General features: G+C 36.0%; 1 protein-coding gene across 1 annotated transcript in view; it reads right to left on the minus strand.

The window, feature by feature from the left end:
- Positions 1–1,607: 1,607 nt before the first annotated feature.
- LOC102683321 (sodium- and chloride-dependent GABA transporter 2-like) overlaps positions 1,608–16,996 on the minus strand; it is a 36,812-nt gene continuing 21,423 nt past the window's right edge. Inside the window, exons 9-16 of the mRNA XM_015353242.2 lie at positions 12,294–12,397; positions 11,211–11,335; positions 10,526–10,638; positions 9,883–10,020; positions 9,336–9,438; positions 5,687–5,787; positions 3,550–3,696; positions 1,608–2,176 (exon numbers count right to left, since the gene is read on the minus strand). Of these exons, the coding sequence (XP_015208728.1) occupies positions 2,024–2,176; positions 3,550–3,696; positions 5,687–5,787; positions 9,336–9,438; positions 9,883–10,020; positions 10,526–10,638; positions 11,211–11,335; positions 12,294–12,397 (984 nt within the window). The 3' untranslated portion in view covers positions 1,608–2,023. The remainder of the gene's footprint in view (positions 2,177–3,549; positions 3,697–5,686; positions 5,788–9,335; positions 9,439–9,882; positions 10,021–10,525; positions 10,639–11,210; positions 11,336–12,293; positions 12,398–16,996) is intronic.

Raw genomic sequence — 16,996 nt, forward strand, 5'->3', positions numbered from 1 at the left:
GGTGATGTTGTCCTCTGTGCCTCCGGTACAAACTGGAGAGGTTCACAGCGGAGTGTGACGCTGTCAGGATGAGGCTCAGCACTTCCAAATCTGAAGTCATGCTTCCCTCATAGAAAAGGGTGGATTGCTCTTTTCAGGTGAAGGGGGAACAGCTATACCTCAAGGTCTTGTTCACGAGTGAGAGTACAGGGGATCATGAGACTGACAAGCAGATTGGTGCTGCAGATATAGAGCAGTACAGGTGATAGATGAACTTGAATCCCACAAAGTCAACCAACAACTTCATCTGAGTGGATACACTGCAACCCCTATTTGTAGAACATTCAAAGTCTTCTTGTAGTTTCAGTATGGTAGAAAATACCTGCTTTCTCTATGTGGATTTGGTGAATTATTGTCCGTCCTGTATACTGTACAGTATCTCTGTGCCATCTCTGTGTTTCTGCTGTTAGGATCTGTCAGCTTGTGGCTCATTGAACCCAAAAGGAACAGTACATTTGGAGCTCCCAGAAAAAAAAACAACCAATATAAAAACTGGTGTTTCTAGACCAATTATATATCTTTTTATATTAAGACAACCCTTTTTCAGGAGCAACCTTACTCTTGGAAAATAATACTTAAAAAATAACATCTCTTGCAAGCATGTCCAGAAGTCACAAATACTGATTGTTAGCATCTCAGTCAACATATTTGTATAGCAGGTAAGCCTGATTAATAAGGAAAATGCCAAGTCACTGATGTGGCATAGCTTTTTGATTCTTAACACTAGCATTACTATTTGTAAATCCTCCCAGGATGTGAATACTAATTTCTGTAGCACAACATACTGTAAGCCTAGAAGCTGAATAAACAAGTATTCATATTTTAATTAATTCACTCTACATTTTAGGTCATAGAATAAAGTCAAAGAATTTAGCAGTGGCATGATCAGCAATTAAGTACAGTATAAATCATCACTATTAATGAACAACTAATGGAGGGTTCCAATATTTGTGACTGCAAATTTCTGATATATATACAGTATATACCAGTACAAAATAAACCTAGTGATGATCACAGTTGCTTTGGTAGCTTCTATTTTAAGTATTTTATTGTCTTATTTAAATTTTTAAATACATCTTCTTTATTTATAAGTGCTAAGTAGTAGCGGGGTTTACATTATTACTGAGAAGAAGTCATTACTTTGATGTTTTGCTAATCTGTGCCAGGAAATGCACTGCTATGCTGTTCTGCTTAGAGGATCTGCTAATGCAAATCACACGATTAATATTAAAGGCATGAAAACAAACATGAGTTATAATTAAACACAAAGCTAAAGCTTATTAGGTTACAATTTAGGAGTGTATACAAACATATATTTGGGTCTATATGATAAGGCAGTAGTGTAGACTAGTGAGTTGGGCTCTAGACTCATGACTGGCTGGTTGAGGGATTAAAGTACAGGTGGAACACTGGTTTGTACCCTAATGCAGAATATTTCACTCCGATTATTTCAATATATTGCTCAACTGATGGGTTATACATGTAAATTGCTTTGGATAAATGTATCCTGATAAACAGTAAATGATACAAACACAGATTTGTGTTAATGCTAAATGAGGAAAGGTTCATTTTATTTGTTGCAGTTTCTTTTATTTTTTTAAACAAGGGTTTGTTTTCTTGCAAGGTTTTTTAAAGCACTGCTTTAGAAGCAGCTGGCCCTGCCTTATACTGTACTGTAAGTCTTCCTCATACAGTAAGTCAGCCATAAATCACCTTTAGAGAGAAAAATGTGTGAAATGAACACACTATGTCACAAACTTGTCATTGTGGAGAAAAGCTTCCATTGAGTGCTGGACCAGGCTTGATACGGTATGTCAATGTATAAACTTTACCATTCATTTGCTTTATAAAATCAAACCTCGTGAGCAACTATCAACTTGGTGTTTCCTGTTATAAAACATCTAACTTTAAAGATGTTTCGTTACTTCTGTGAACAACATGATCCACAGTAGCTTCAAAACATTTCTGCTACCTGGAGGTATTTTCAGAATCCAGAAACATGATGCTCATCTGGTTTCTCCTCTCTGCTGGAGGGCTTGTCCCCATTGAAGACAACAAAATTAAAAATAGTAAGTCTCGGCTTCTGTGGCTCCACCTGCTTAAGTTCACTGGAAGGTGTTGTAAGGTTTTCTTTAGACTGTGAATACCAAAAAGAAATTAATTGTCAAACAGACTATAAAAACTAAGGATCATTTTTAGGAGATGGGATGAACAATCAAGGTCACAATACTGTATGTATTACAACACACAATATTATATCATGTTGTACTATGACAAATCAATCACAACACTGATAGAAGACTCAGTTCTGCTTCATTGAAATGCATAAATGTGTTTTTTGAATGTGTCCTAGAATTAATTTCAAAATCTATTACTTTGATTACCACAACATACTGTAATACATCACTTAAACCTGACTTTCAGGAAAAAACAAAATGCCAACAAGAGTTCCTGGAATATCGGAGTTAACTTAATTAACTGATTGAACATATTTCTGGAAAATAAAAAAATACTGAATAAGTAAGATACATAAACAACTGTCAGGATCTCCGCAGTTCCACAATATGGAACCAGAAGGGCTCAGGTGAGATACAAGAGGGTATTTCTTTCTACTGTATAAAGGAGTGAATGAGCTATTGAAAATGTAGTTCTCTATTTTTTATAATGACAGGTCAGAAACATTCTCACTATATAGATTTAATAGAGTGCAACTCACTGTAAAGAGACATTGTTTTTAGGAATTTGGTATAAGTAAAAATAAACAATAATCATTCAAACACTGGTTAACTGTTACCCAATTTAAATGCAAGTACAGCATATCCAGTTCTAGCCAGAATTTAATTTAGTAAAAGTATATTACTTATGTTAATCTGGTTCAATACCATTTAAACACTGTTTATAAAGATGTGGCAGAAGAATTTTTATGAAAGAGGAGACCAACAACAGCATTGTGATTATCAACCATATGGCACACAATGTGCTCCTACTGTAGAGCATAAAATATGCTTTCCAAAAACTCACTTGTACAGTATAGAACTTTTAACTTGCATATTCAGCCTTGTGAATACAGTATGTAAAAACAGAGGACTTTATACAGACTTTCTTCCACATACTGTATGAAGTAATTTGTTGCTCCTAAAGAAAACATTCTAATGACTTTGTAAGGATAAGGTGAGAGCTGAAGGCTGAAGGTTGAAAATAATGAACACTGACCTCTAGAATATCTTGAAAGGTACAACTTCTAAATGACATACTGTATCACATTAAATTACATGGAAAGACTTTAAAAAATATCTTGCCTGATAAAGGCAATACAGCCAAATAAAGGTATTGTCTACCTTTATGCTATCAACAGTTCAGTGTTCTCAATTAACATGGTATAGTATACTGTATGATTTCATTTAGAGGACATCGACACTTTCCTTTTTTCTCTTGTCACTTGTTTGTTGAACCAGTATTATCCATACAAAAGATGATTAGTAAACCAAGAGCATACAAAAGAAAACCTACCTTTGAAAAATACGTGGCATACAAGATGAATATGGGGATGCATATCATTGAAGACAATGTCAGAAGCACTATCAAAGTTTTTCCCCACCAAGGATAAGGTGTTGAACCAAACCCTGTATTCTCCAACAGGTCAAATGCTAAAGTGGACTGTCAGAAAACAAAAAATATCATCAATCTCTTGTAGAACTGTTTCTATTTCACGTCATAAGAACTTTTTAAACTAATGAAATACAACAAGACGCTGGAAAATCTTCTTAATGATGTTTCTAATTTAATACTAGAATAAATGTCTCATGTACATGTGTAGCATTTGTTAAAACTATTACCAAACAAAACTAGCAAAACTAGAATGGTATCATGTGAATTCAGATTAGTTTTTTTTCTTCGAAAATACAGGAAATCAAGATTATAGGATAAAACATTAACTGTCAGGACGATTGTGTGTCTCACTCAGGCTTAAATAACCAGGTATTTAAACTCAAAATGTGAAAACATCTTGGAATCTGTTTTGTCAATCAGTTCTGTTGACTTCACTAAGTACTGTAGATCATGCCAACATTAAAAAACATTTTGCTTTGAATGTGAGTACAAAAGATAATAATTATTTATAGGGCAATTGTTTCCAGTTCAGATGAATGCAACTGAAGAGTAAATGCCCCATTATTAATAGTCCAAATGGAACAATAAAGTGAATTCTTTAACTCTATCTTATTGTATATCTGTTTGATAGTATAAAACGTTAAATTCTTTACCAAGATACTGTATATACTGTAAATGGTTGTCATATTTGAATTTGAACCACCAGGGTTTAAATGAAAGTAATATTGCAGTTTTTGGGTTATGACAATCATAATATATGTCATACAATACTAAGAAAAAGTTTCTGAACCCACAACATTCAGTAAACTTGGTTTAATCAAAAGTCTTAAAATGTATTTTTATATTTTCAGTACAGGCTTATAAAAACCAATTTAATGTTTTTGAAACACAATGGTGTATGAAGCAGAAAAAATGAATAACTCAGATCAGTGTATGTCAAATAATATTTGAACCTCTAAATTACTAATTTTCTGCACTAATTAAGCATGTCATGCCACAGTCAAATGTGATTAAAAAAAAACATTGTAGTTCATTCTCATTAGTCTGGAGAGGGTTACAGAACCATTTTTAAACATTTAGGGCTCCATCCAACCACTCTCAGAAAGAGGGAATATTTTCAAGAATATCCCCATGACAACAATGACTCTAAACAGGACTCATCATCCTTAAAAAGCAACCAGGGAAATCATAAAGGAAATCAAAAAGAATCAGACAGTAACATCTACTGTATGGATCTGCAGGTCTTTCTCAAAACAGCTAATGTCAATGTTTGTGCTTCAGCCATGAGGAAAAGACTGAAGAGAGTACTGTAGTTTTCAAAAGAGAATAGCCAAGAAGAAACCATTACTCTCTACAAAGAACACTGCCATCTGTCTCAAGTTCACCAACAAACACCTGCATCTACAAAAATAGTGGAAGAATGTTCTCAGGATAGACATGCCAAATGCTATCTATTTGTCAGCTGAAAGTAGGTAATGCAGCAAACTAATAATCCTGAACAAACAAGGCAGATCTACAACTAAATGGCTTAAAAAGAAAACATTTCCATTTTGGATTGGACAAGTCGTAGCCTAAACCCTACTGAGAAGTTATGGCAGGAACTGAAGCAAGCATTTCATGCAAGGAAAAACTTAAATGTCATTGTGGTTGAGGCCCAAACTCTGGGACTCTTTAAGATCCAACTGGATGAAACTTTAGATTTACTTAGTAACTAAACTGTCAAATAGTTTGTAATACAGTATAATCTTACTTATGTTCCTTGTGACAATTTATCACCATTACTCAATAAATAGTCATGTATTTATCAAGCGGAAAAAATAAGCCTAAAGACTTCTATAAACAGCATGAATTCATTTACCTTTACAAAAGCAATTTGAGCCACACTTGATAAAGTCAGTGATTCTTAGTCAACACCTTTTTCAGGTATACAGATTATATGGCATGCATAACATCCTTTTCTTCACTGTAACTGTGTTGTATCAACTAATAGTAAAAAACAAAAACTTTAATAAAAAAGGCAACAAAGTGGAGCACTCACAACACAGATAATCGGGGTAATAAACAGCCAGCAGTACTTTATCACAGGGAACGGGCGAAACCCAATCATGTCCCTAATGTTGTCGTAGAAACGATCTGCACCTGTAGAACAGTTAGAAAAGGTTTTTGTTTTATGTTAAATCAAAAGATTTAATATGTATGACAAACATTTGCCTTACCAGGAATAGGTGGTTTTCTGAAAGTGGACAGATGTACACAAAATATTATCTAGGAACCCAGGTGGCTAAACATCAATTTATTCATTTCTTGTGCAGCCACTGTGGGAGCTTTGTTTCAAGAAGCCATTTTTCATATTTTTATATTCAGGGAGCAGTTTTTGCAGGACAGACTAACATTGGCAAGCAATCAAATTTAAACAATATTAAATTCCTGATTTTTAAAGTTTTTGAAGCATAGAAAAGTCATCAGTGGAAGTAATGTTTTACAGTATTTGCATTGCACCAATATCCAGATACTAATCGTAAGCCATTATTACATACTAGTTGTACTAATCGATTATTAGACAAACTATGGAGAAGAGAGAAAATAAAGTACAGTAATCCCTCTTCATGCAAACTTACTTTGTTCCTTGAAAACTTCTTTAAAGGTGAAAACTCATATAAATGAAATTAAATTTCCATTAACACTTCCCGTGTTATCATCTCTGATTGGTTCCGCAACTCAATAATATTCTCTGACACACACACACACTTCACCTTATTAAAGCACAGTATGGTACCTACAGTATTGTGATCTTGCACTAGGCATTTCATAACAAGATCTTTAAAGTAGGTGGGTCAAGGAAAACAGACACACCAAAACACAGTCGTGGGTTAAAAACAGTGCTCTTTTATTTATAGTGCAGGGCACCCATCACAAAAAAGAAACACCAAACAAAAGCTTAAGGTATGAGCCTGGTCAGTACCTGGATGGGAGACCTCCTGGGAAAAACTAAGGTTGCTGCTGGAAGAGGTGTTAGTGGGGCCAGCAGGGGGCGCTCACCCTGTGGTCCACGTGGGTCCTAATGCCCAAGTATAGTGATGGGGACACTATACTGTAAACAGGTGCCGTCCTTCGGATGAGACATAAAACCAAGGTCCTGACTCTCTGTGGTCATTAAATATCCCAGGGCATTTCTCGAAAAGGTAGGGGTGTAACCCCGGCGTCCTGGACAAATTTCCCATTGGCCTTTACCAATCATGGCCTCCTAATAATCCCCATCTATGAATTGGCTTCATTACTCTCTACTCTCCTCCCCACTAATAGCTGCTGTGTGGTGAGCGTTCTGGCGCACTATGGGTGCCTCCACTTCCTGGTTTTGAAAATGGCACTTGAACAATTGTCTTCATGGAACTGAGAGCACCAGCTCATTCCCCCAGAGGTTTCTGAAGAAAGTGGTCAGGACACAGCTGCGCATGAAAGCAATAATATTCCTGGGTAATAATTTGAGAAACATGCTTAAAGTGATTAATCAAATGCATAAACAATAGGTAGGAAAACAATAACACTCCTGCTCACTTAAGGTATACTACAGTACTTACTGTGCATCTTTATAATTGTTAGCAAATGCATACATATTAGGTACCATCCTATGCTACTGTATATGCACATAACACACACAAGCATTTATTGTAAAAAGGTAATAAAAATAAACAATAAATTATTCTTCTGAGGAGAAGCAAGAAAATAATAAGGAGGCAATGCTTTATGAGATTCCAATTCATAAATCTGAAACTCTGGTCGTTAAATATAGATAGAAAATACTATATCTCCCATAAACAAAAACTCACTTTGAGGTTGTTTGGATAGCAAGAGATTTCAATGTGTATTTTTTATCACTTATGCTGAATTACGGTGAGGGTCTGACAATATCAACCAGAAATTTGCAGAAGTGATGTGCTATCGTCAGAAAAGCCGAAAGATTAAATTCTTTTGTTAATAGTTATCCAAATGTTTTGGATGCAACAGTTATGCCCTTATTAGAAAATTGTGAAATAGAGGTGAATCAAGTTGTATATTACATTTGAAATGATCTAACATAAAAAAAAACCATAAAGGGTTTTCAGGTAGAATTTACATTCAGTTGTTGTGAAGACTCTAATCAATGTGAATTAAAAATTATCTGGCAAATCTTGATTTCACCCAATCTAAGCTGTATTATTAACAACCATGGTTATTTATATCTGAAACACTGAATGAGACTTTGTGTAAATTATTAATGTTCAAAACAACATTATATTTTGTAAATTCAGTTTATCTCTAAGGGACTTATGACTACTTCACAGCAACATACTATATAACCAGACATTAGTCACTGACCTCCCATTTCTATGTAATTTTACAGACATCCAAATCTTACTTTTATGAGTTATTCATTTAAATAAATATAAAACAAATGTGCAAGTACTAAACTTAAATAATGACACTGTGAGAATGGCCTGGTTAGGGAAAGTGGCATGGTCCAGTTAGTTTAGCTTGCTATGCTTTTACATGGTGCAGGACACCTGTACTACCTGGTTGGGAACTGAAGTGATTTTCTTTTTTGTTGCTAATACTGTATCAGCCATCCAAATGCCAACAAATCACAGCACAAACTGAATTCTATATTCAAAGAATATAAATATATACACAAATATATGGTACAAACAGCACATTACTGACACTTCCTTTTCAAAAGATAGCAGTACATGTATAGTCAGAAAACTGCTAGCCAGTTTATTTGCTTTATATCAAACATGCTATGACTAGGGCAATACAGTTGTGTAGCAGTTAGACGTATTCTCACAGCCCTTGGGTCCTGGGCTCCTTTCTGGAGTGAGGCATCTTCTGGGTGAAGTTAGAATGTTTTCCTCATGCAATATGCAAGTGGGTTTCTGGCATTCAGCTGAAGTCTGAGGTTACTAGCCCTCAGAAAAAGAAACAAATCTATCACTGAATTTGTGCTGTGTACAGAGCAAATTATATCACCTTCAACTTAAGGAAATAACCATGAACAAACTCTGTTTGATTCCTACCCTCACATATATATGGAAATTAAGAAAAAGGCTATCGACTACGGATGCCACATGTCTGTTGAAAAAACAGTTTTTAGTGTAGCATTTTTATATCCACATAGCACACTTTACCATTACATTCCCACATAATTTCAATGTGTTTGTCTTTGCCATTTGTCTGCCTGCTTAACCAGCTCAGACTTGTTCACCATAGAGTGGCATTATTTGTTACGATTATTTTTTATGAGAAAATATCAATTCCTTATTTTCTCATCTTCCCTACAGTGAGGTATCTGCAAAAGAAATCTGCAGGTGTTTTTGTTCTGGTGTAAAATGTAATTCCATGAGTGACAATTAAAATCAGAAGAAAGGATTGCTGTCATAAAATAAGTATTTTTGCTTAAAAAATCTTCTAGAAACCATAATAGAAAATCTATGTGTAGGGGGTCTCTCATATCTGGACCTGGGTCATATGAATATCAAACTGTGAGCAGGATTCTCCAAGTGGCAGCACACAATTGTCTGAGTGCTGCCAGAGGGAGCGTGGGATTAGTGGTTCATTGCCTCTCTTCCATCCATGATATCTTTTTTTTACAGGAAAAAAAAAGATAAGTTCATGAAAAAAACATTATGTTAGAATGTAAGATAAAGCTTTACCGTAGATCCACCCCACACAGATGGTTTCAAAACAAGCAATGAACAGCAGACTCTTCCCACTTGGACCATACGAGTCAATCAACTGGAAGATGTAAATTCCTCCCTGATTGAAACAAGATGACAACAAGTCAAAATGAATCTTTAAGGAAAAGTTCACAAATCTGCCTCTGGTCATGGCTCTTGTTTCTTCAGTTACAGTACATCATACTCCACATTATCTGACCAATGTGAGATGTACAGAAATACTTTAGAACAGCAGTTCACAACCTTTTTTAACCAAGGAGCACTCACTAAGGTCTCCTTCCTTAGGGTCCATAGTTAACAAAAACAACTTCATCGTTAACCTTACTTAAGGACAGGTCTGCATTGCTCCAGGTTTTGGTGTCTGTCCATAGAAATGGGGGCTGAGAAACATAGCTTTAAGATAGACATTTTTCTTTGTCCAAATATACCATATCAGTGGGTCCTGTGATGTTTTTAAAGCATTGGCTATGGCGGCTCATGCTATGATGCATCACGAGGCTACAGTGAGGACCTGTTTCCTTACCTCTGTGACAAGCAGAAGGCCAAGCAAGAAGCACACCACAGCAATGAGAAGGATAAGAATCTCCCGACGTCCCTTTCTGCGGAGGACCCGGGGGTGCATGTCAATGATGGCAGTGGCTAGGCTCTCCACGCAGACAAACTGCACACGGGCACAATAACAGCATGAAGATAGCCTGCCAAACAGTACGAACACTATGCCAGTCTCCTTACAGTGCAATAAACTAAGCAGAATACATGGTGAGGAGAAGGCATTTTAAATCTCATCTATGAAGAGCAGTCCACTAAAGTTAAGATATTTATTGGGAAAAAAAACATTTTATATTGTTACAAGAATGTGATTTTTCATTTGCTTAAGTGCTGCAAATGTTGGATTCGTTTGCATTTAATTTATGTTATGGGTTTTGTAGCAAAACTATTATAACTGCATTAGAATTGCAATTTTATGTTGGTACAGTATACACTGTAGCTTGAATGTTATATCTCTATATAGTGTTCTTTATATAGACATGAAACCAAATGATCAGAGAAAAAATGTTGAAACCAAAACTTCCATGTTTTTCAACTATGCTAACTTAACTCAAAGAAGGAACAAATGACCCCCTATCCAGTTCTAATTACTACTTTTCAACATTTTACATACTCACCTGACTGTCAAGACCCAAGAATATGATCATGAGGAAGAAAAGCACAGCCCAAAGCTGAGAAAAAGGCAGCATGGTCACTGCTTTCGGATAGGCTATAAAGGCCAGCCCTGGACCTGAATGAGAAGAGAGCAATGCTTTTATTTCATTCACAAATACGAGATAAACAATACCTTCGGCTGTACTATTGTATTGCTCAGTGATGTAACCTGATTAATGACTGAATTTTACATTATTCTATATCCCTGGATCTCTTAAATATTTTACCAGTAGGAATGGGTTACATTCTACCTTAATTGGAGTATGGTATGTCTAAAAATGTATAAAAATTTCACTCAAACAGCACCTCTGTCACACTGCATGCTGGGATCTTTCTAGAAAACCTAAAGCACAAGAGGACAACTTTGTAGTGCGGTGGTAACATTTCTTTTTCAGGGACACATAGTTAAGGAATAATCTAATGTTTCTTTTCAGTTTCACAACATTCAGCTTATAAAAGAATGAAAAGGTGTCAGTTGAAGTGCACACAGTTGGGTCTAGAATATTGGAAGAGTGTGTATATTGTACATCTTGCACTAATAATACGCTGTTTAAGAAACGCTTTGCTAAACATAATTTAATTTGTTGTATTGCTTTATTTTGAATGCATGGATCCAAGAAATTAGCTACTGTCATGGAAAGAACTTACCTGATTGGACAATCTCATCAATCGGCACACCTTGCTCATAAGCCATGAAACCCAGTACAGAGAAAACAGCAAAACCGGCAAATATACTAGTTCCACTGTTGAGGAGGCAGAGGGCCAGGCAGTCTCTGCAGGAAAGGAACATGTGGTACAAACTTAACCTCCAAGAAGAGGAATAGGGTCTAACTCACTGATAATTACTCCTAGTCCTAGACAGTAACCATGTCTTCTGGTTTTCATTACAGCATGGACACTCAATCACTTGATTTGAATCAGCTGTGTACCTAATTGGTCTATATTGCCACAGTTTAATGTCTTTACTGATTGAGGAGTATAAGTTAACAATAAAACTTTGTGGGCTGCAGCCCTCCAGGACCTGGAGCTAATATCACTGGTCTCATCAGACCCTATAAAAAGTAGAGGCATGCTTCAAATATATATATACAGTATATCTCCAAGTCTCCTTTTGTGGCTGAACTACATTATTAGTACAAATGATGTTCAATAGCTTGTTTTTAAGATTCTAGACAATAGAATAATATTGAGACCTTAAATCTGAACCGGGTCTCATCAGCCATAGAGATATACATTAAAGCTACTTTAGTTGACATGATGGTATCAATATTTTTAACTCTATTAAATAAATTACAGCTAACAGGGGCGAGATATACTGTAGATTTATAGCAATAGTATTTTTCTGAAATGGATTAGTTTTATTTGATTTGTTCAGAGGTCTTGAGCTTTCTTTCTTTGGAAATCACTGAAATTCTGCAGTGTACTGTATATGCAATGACTGTGCCCTCCAAAATATCAAAGCAAAGTCAGAGCAAAGTCAAAGCTGTAATTTGTTGCTTATAGTTAGGAACTGTACAGTTATTTTATTTATTTTTTTTTATTATGAGATTAATATAAATGACAAATAAAACAGAATACATATTGTATTTTGGCTATTTCCCATGCATACAGTACAGTATATTGTAACAGAGACATAAATCCTGGCATAAATCCAAACAATTATATTTTAAATTAATACTTTTAGTTATATTTTAGTTACTTTTACTTATACACATTATTTTACCTGCCTACCTGTAGCAGTTGTTATTATACTTGTTGTAGCTTCCAAGGGCTGTCAGAACCCCTTGGCACACAGCATAGGAGAAAAACACTTGTGTCCCAGCATCTCGCCACACCTTAGAAGACAACCGTTTTCATATAGAATGAACTGATGAACAGGAAATTTCAGTTTGCCATTGTGAATTGGTCTCTTGAGAATTTTCTCCATTGCTGATGTTTACAGATACTGTAAGTTTGCAGTTAGTTCCACTGGAGCTACAGTAGCTGCAAAATGACTCTCTGTACAGACCTCTGGACATTTAATTCTTTTAAAATGTAAAGTGTTAATGAAAATCCTATGTATTCAATCTTAATCTATCTAGTTTTACTGAGTTTGAGCAATTTTACTTGTGAGTACTTACAAAATTACAATGGACATTTGAGGATTTATTCTGGACAAACTGAAGGCCTAATTTTTACAAGAAACTGTTTTTGTTCTTTGTTTTCTGATTTTGTGCGTTTCTGGTTTTGTCTTTTTCTTTTTGTAGAATTACAAAGATCAAGGAGAACTATCACCTGTTTTACCCAGTACATGAGGTTAAATTTCTGTGCTACGAAGTTTACTGTACTGTACAGTATGTGCTTTGGCTCAAGTCACTTGCTGCTGCTTGCAGATTAACGGTACAACATCCAAATCCATCACCCCTTCTGAAAGGCACACTGTGCTTTGCATAAGTGTTTAGATCCTTGCTATGGTGTTCCATTTGTGAAAATACAAATGATGTAAATTATACAATTGTGTAACTTAATATTGTATTCAAAACCTACATGCTCAAACGTGAGACTTCTAAGGGTAACATAAAAGTAAATGGTAAATCTCAGAAAAAATAATTGAATATATTTATTGCAAAAGTAGTAAGACCCATGAACTCAATGTTTGGTGGAAGTATTGGCAACAGTAACAGCTGCAAGTCTTTTAGGGTTACGTCTCTACTAACTGCACAAAGGCTTGATGCAATTTTTGACCATTCTTCTTTGTATATTTGCTCAGGCTCCTTCAAGCTGGTTGGGGAACAGCTATTTTCAATTCTTGCTATACTTTCTCAGTAGGATTCAAGTCAGGACTATAACTATTCAAGGACATTGACTATTTTATTCTTAAGCCACTCCAATATAGCTTTGGTCTTGTGCTTTAGCTTTTGGTACTGCTGAAAGATTATTTTTTTTTCCAGTTTTTGGTCTGAAGCTGATTTTTCTCATAGATTTCCCAGACATTTGCTCCATACTGTATATATCCCCATCACTTTTGACAAGCTTCCCAGATCCTGCTGATAAGAATCAGCACTACTGTATAACATAACGTTGCTACCACCATGCTTGACAGCAGCGATGCAGTTATTTGAGTGACACTATGTAGGATTTGTCTCAAATGTCATGCTTTGAATTTAGATCAAACAGTTTTTGTCTTTTTCTTTGAATGTGTGGAGTAAACTGTGTGTATAATACAAATTAATTGCTCTATTAATGTGCAAGTAAGAATACATCTGCAAGGCACTGTAATACAGGTCACTTACCATGCTGGGTGACAATGACAGTTGAACGGTCCTAAAAATAATATATACAAATATATAAGACTAGAACAAAAATAATTGATTACTATGGTCCTCTTAGCCACAAAAGTTAATTTCTAAAAATTGACTTCAGTTTAGAATTTACAGTATAATAAAAAATATGTGCAAAAGAAACAAAAGAAAAAGAGACAATTTTATTATACAGGTGGGTAGCTGTGTCAGCATGTGTAGGCTACAAAGGAACAAGTAATAGGTTTATTCCATGCTGAAAAAAAGGGAGAAAGTTTCAGCTGTGAAGCCTTCTTCAGGTGTGAGGATAATTTTATTACACTGTATATATAAAGACAGGTGGGTAGCTGCGTCAGCATGCGTAGGCTGCAAAGGAACAAGTAATAGGTTTATTCCATGCTGAAAAAAAGAAGAAAGAGAACACAACGTTTCGGCCGTGGAGCCTTCTTCAGGTGTGAGAGAGACACTGGCCCTGTCTCTCTCACACCTGAAGAAGGCTCCACGGCCGAAACGTTGTGTTCTCTTTCTTCTTTTTTTCAGCATGGAATAAACCTATTACTTGTTCATATATAAAGACAGTTTAAATTCTTGTCCTATTTAGATCATAGCATAGTGACAAATATGATTGAAAGGATACACTGATCAGGGCAAATACTACAGGATTGTTTAGATTTTTTTTATTACTTTTTAGGGAAACCATATGCTAGCATTCCAATTTTAAAGGTTGTCTGACAATCCAAACAACCCTCCCCTGTAATAAAGTTCCTCCAGGGGTAGGAGAGCATGAAAGTGCAGGGAGCTGTAAGTGCAGGAAGCTTAATTTCAGAGTACTATCAAGTCTTACAGCAAGTAAGACTATCAAGTCTTAGCTACTGCCATCAAACTCCAAGCAGGTTCCCCACACTGCATCTAATTTTCAGCTGACAATTGTTAGAGACATTTTGGTGGCATCTAGTGGCAGGTTAGCTGCTACTGCAGTCCCTCCACAGATTGACCTGCCACACTTCTGAAGTGTGTCCATGCAGTTTTGTAACTTGTTCTGCTTCTCATCATCAGGAACTGGGAAATATGTCAAGACTGATGGGAACATTGAGGACTCAAATTATTAGCAAACCTTAGAGAAAAATAAGCTTCAGACCTAAAACTGGGACAACATTTCACCATTCTGCAGGACAATAATTTAAAACACAAGGCCAAAGCTTCGCTGGAGTGGTTTAAGAATAAGAAAATTAATATCCTGGAGTGACTCAGAGCCCTGACATGAATCTTATTGAGAATCTATGGAAAGACTTGAAAACAGCTGTTGAAAAGTGTTCCACAAGCAACCTGAGAGAGCCTGAGCAAATATACAAGGAATGGTAAAAAATCGCATCAAAACTGTGTGCAGTTTGTAGAGATTTAACCCTAAATGACTTGCAGCTGTAACTGCTGCCAAACACACTGTACTTCCAACACATATTATAATGTCTGAAGCCTTACGCAATACTGTAGATATATAATTAATGATTTTAATTGTTTTTGTCTTTAGTTTATGCTAAAATAAATTTAACATTTACTTACCTTTACAACTTTTCAGTTTGAGCACATACGGTGGGTTTCAAATAAAATATTGTTTTAAAAACATCTGTGCACATCATTTTGAAACTTAATAATATACTTAATAAAAAGTACAGGGCATAAAAAAACCCAAATATATTTGTGTATGTTTTTAGAAAAAATTGCCTCTGATTGTTGCAATTATACTATATTCGCCTCATTGAGAGCTTACTGGGTGCTAATGATTAGATCATCTAACCTGTTGAATGGCAAGCTTGAATAAATGCAAAGAAAGAAAAATGCCAAATTGAAATAATACTGTATGCCCTGATTAATATGAGGACGGTGTCCTCATGCCAATCACATGTGGCTAAGATTGATGCATCTTATGCATGCTCCATATTTGAATAATATGGGTGAATTTTGTACTGCCATTTCATAAATTTACTGCCTCATAAAAAGTAGGTCACTACAACCTACAAAGCAGCAGCTCAGTAGTGAGGAAACAAAAAAACAGATTTTTTTTTGCTGGCCAGACAACTACACTGTGCAAAAGGACTATGCTCACCAATGTTCACCAACACAAGAGAATGAGCTGATGGACTGGGCAGGAGTGCTACAGAACTCCACATGCAGTGATGAATGGCATCTTGGTGCCATGCAGATGAAGTCCTGGGACCACGCTTTCTGCCCTTCCTGCATGCATAACTGTAGCTTTCTTTACAGATAAGAATGTGACAGTTACGCCATGGATGTCATCCTCATTAGATGTGAGTTCTATTAAGCATTTGCAGGATGGACTGGAATGACATGTTGGCTCTGAGACCAGTGAACTGTCACTCTTTGTCCACAACACCATCTGCATCTGCAGCCTGATGCAAAGCATGTGTTGAATTTCTGACATACTTTATAGCTTGTATAGTTACCAATCATTTTACGGGAATAAGCACACACTACTAACATGGGAATTTTACAGCAGATGATGTTACTGATGATGGAAAACATTAATCTAAAGAATTTAGCTATGTCATGTCTGTTCAATAAAATATTAGTGAGCTCATTAAGAAAGTATTCAGGTAGGTTACATCACTCATCACCAATTTATGAACACCTGGCTGCAGTATTCCCGCACTGAGAAATTACCACACTTATTTGAAAAGCATTTCAGTGTTATACATTTGATTGGAAGGTATTTGGTGATGTTATTTGTGCACATTAGCAATACATACATCCATTTTCTAGCCATTTTATTCACTACAATGCCACTGGTAGCTGGAGCCTATCCCAGAAAGCAACAGACAACATGGAGAGTTACACCCTAGAAGAGATGCCAGTCTATCACAGGGCACACACAGACACAAACACGCACATACTCACACCAGGGCCAGATTTCCCAGAAGCCAGTTAACCTACTAGTATGTCTGCACTGTGGATGGAAACTGCAGCACCATGCAAACACAGGGAGAACATACAAACTCCAAGCAGTTAGAACCCCAGGTCTGGAACTGAACCCAGAGTCCCAGTGCTGCAAGGAAGTAATGCTAAGCACCACGTAATCATAATTGTAATCAGTCATTAACATTAAATGTAAATGACTCAGAAAATGAAACCATGTGGTAA

Source organism: Lepisosteus oculatus, chromosome 7 (assembly GCF_040954835.1).
Source record: "Lepisosteus oculatus isolate fLepOcu1 chromosome 7, fLepOcu1.hap2, whole genome shotgun sequence".
NCBI lineage: Eukaryota > Metazoa > Chordata > Actinopteri > Semionotiformes > Lepisosteidae > Lepisosteus > Lepisosteus oculatus.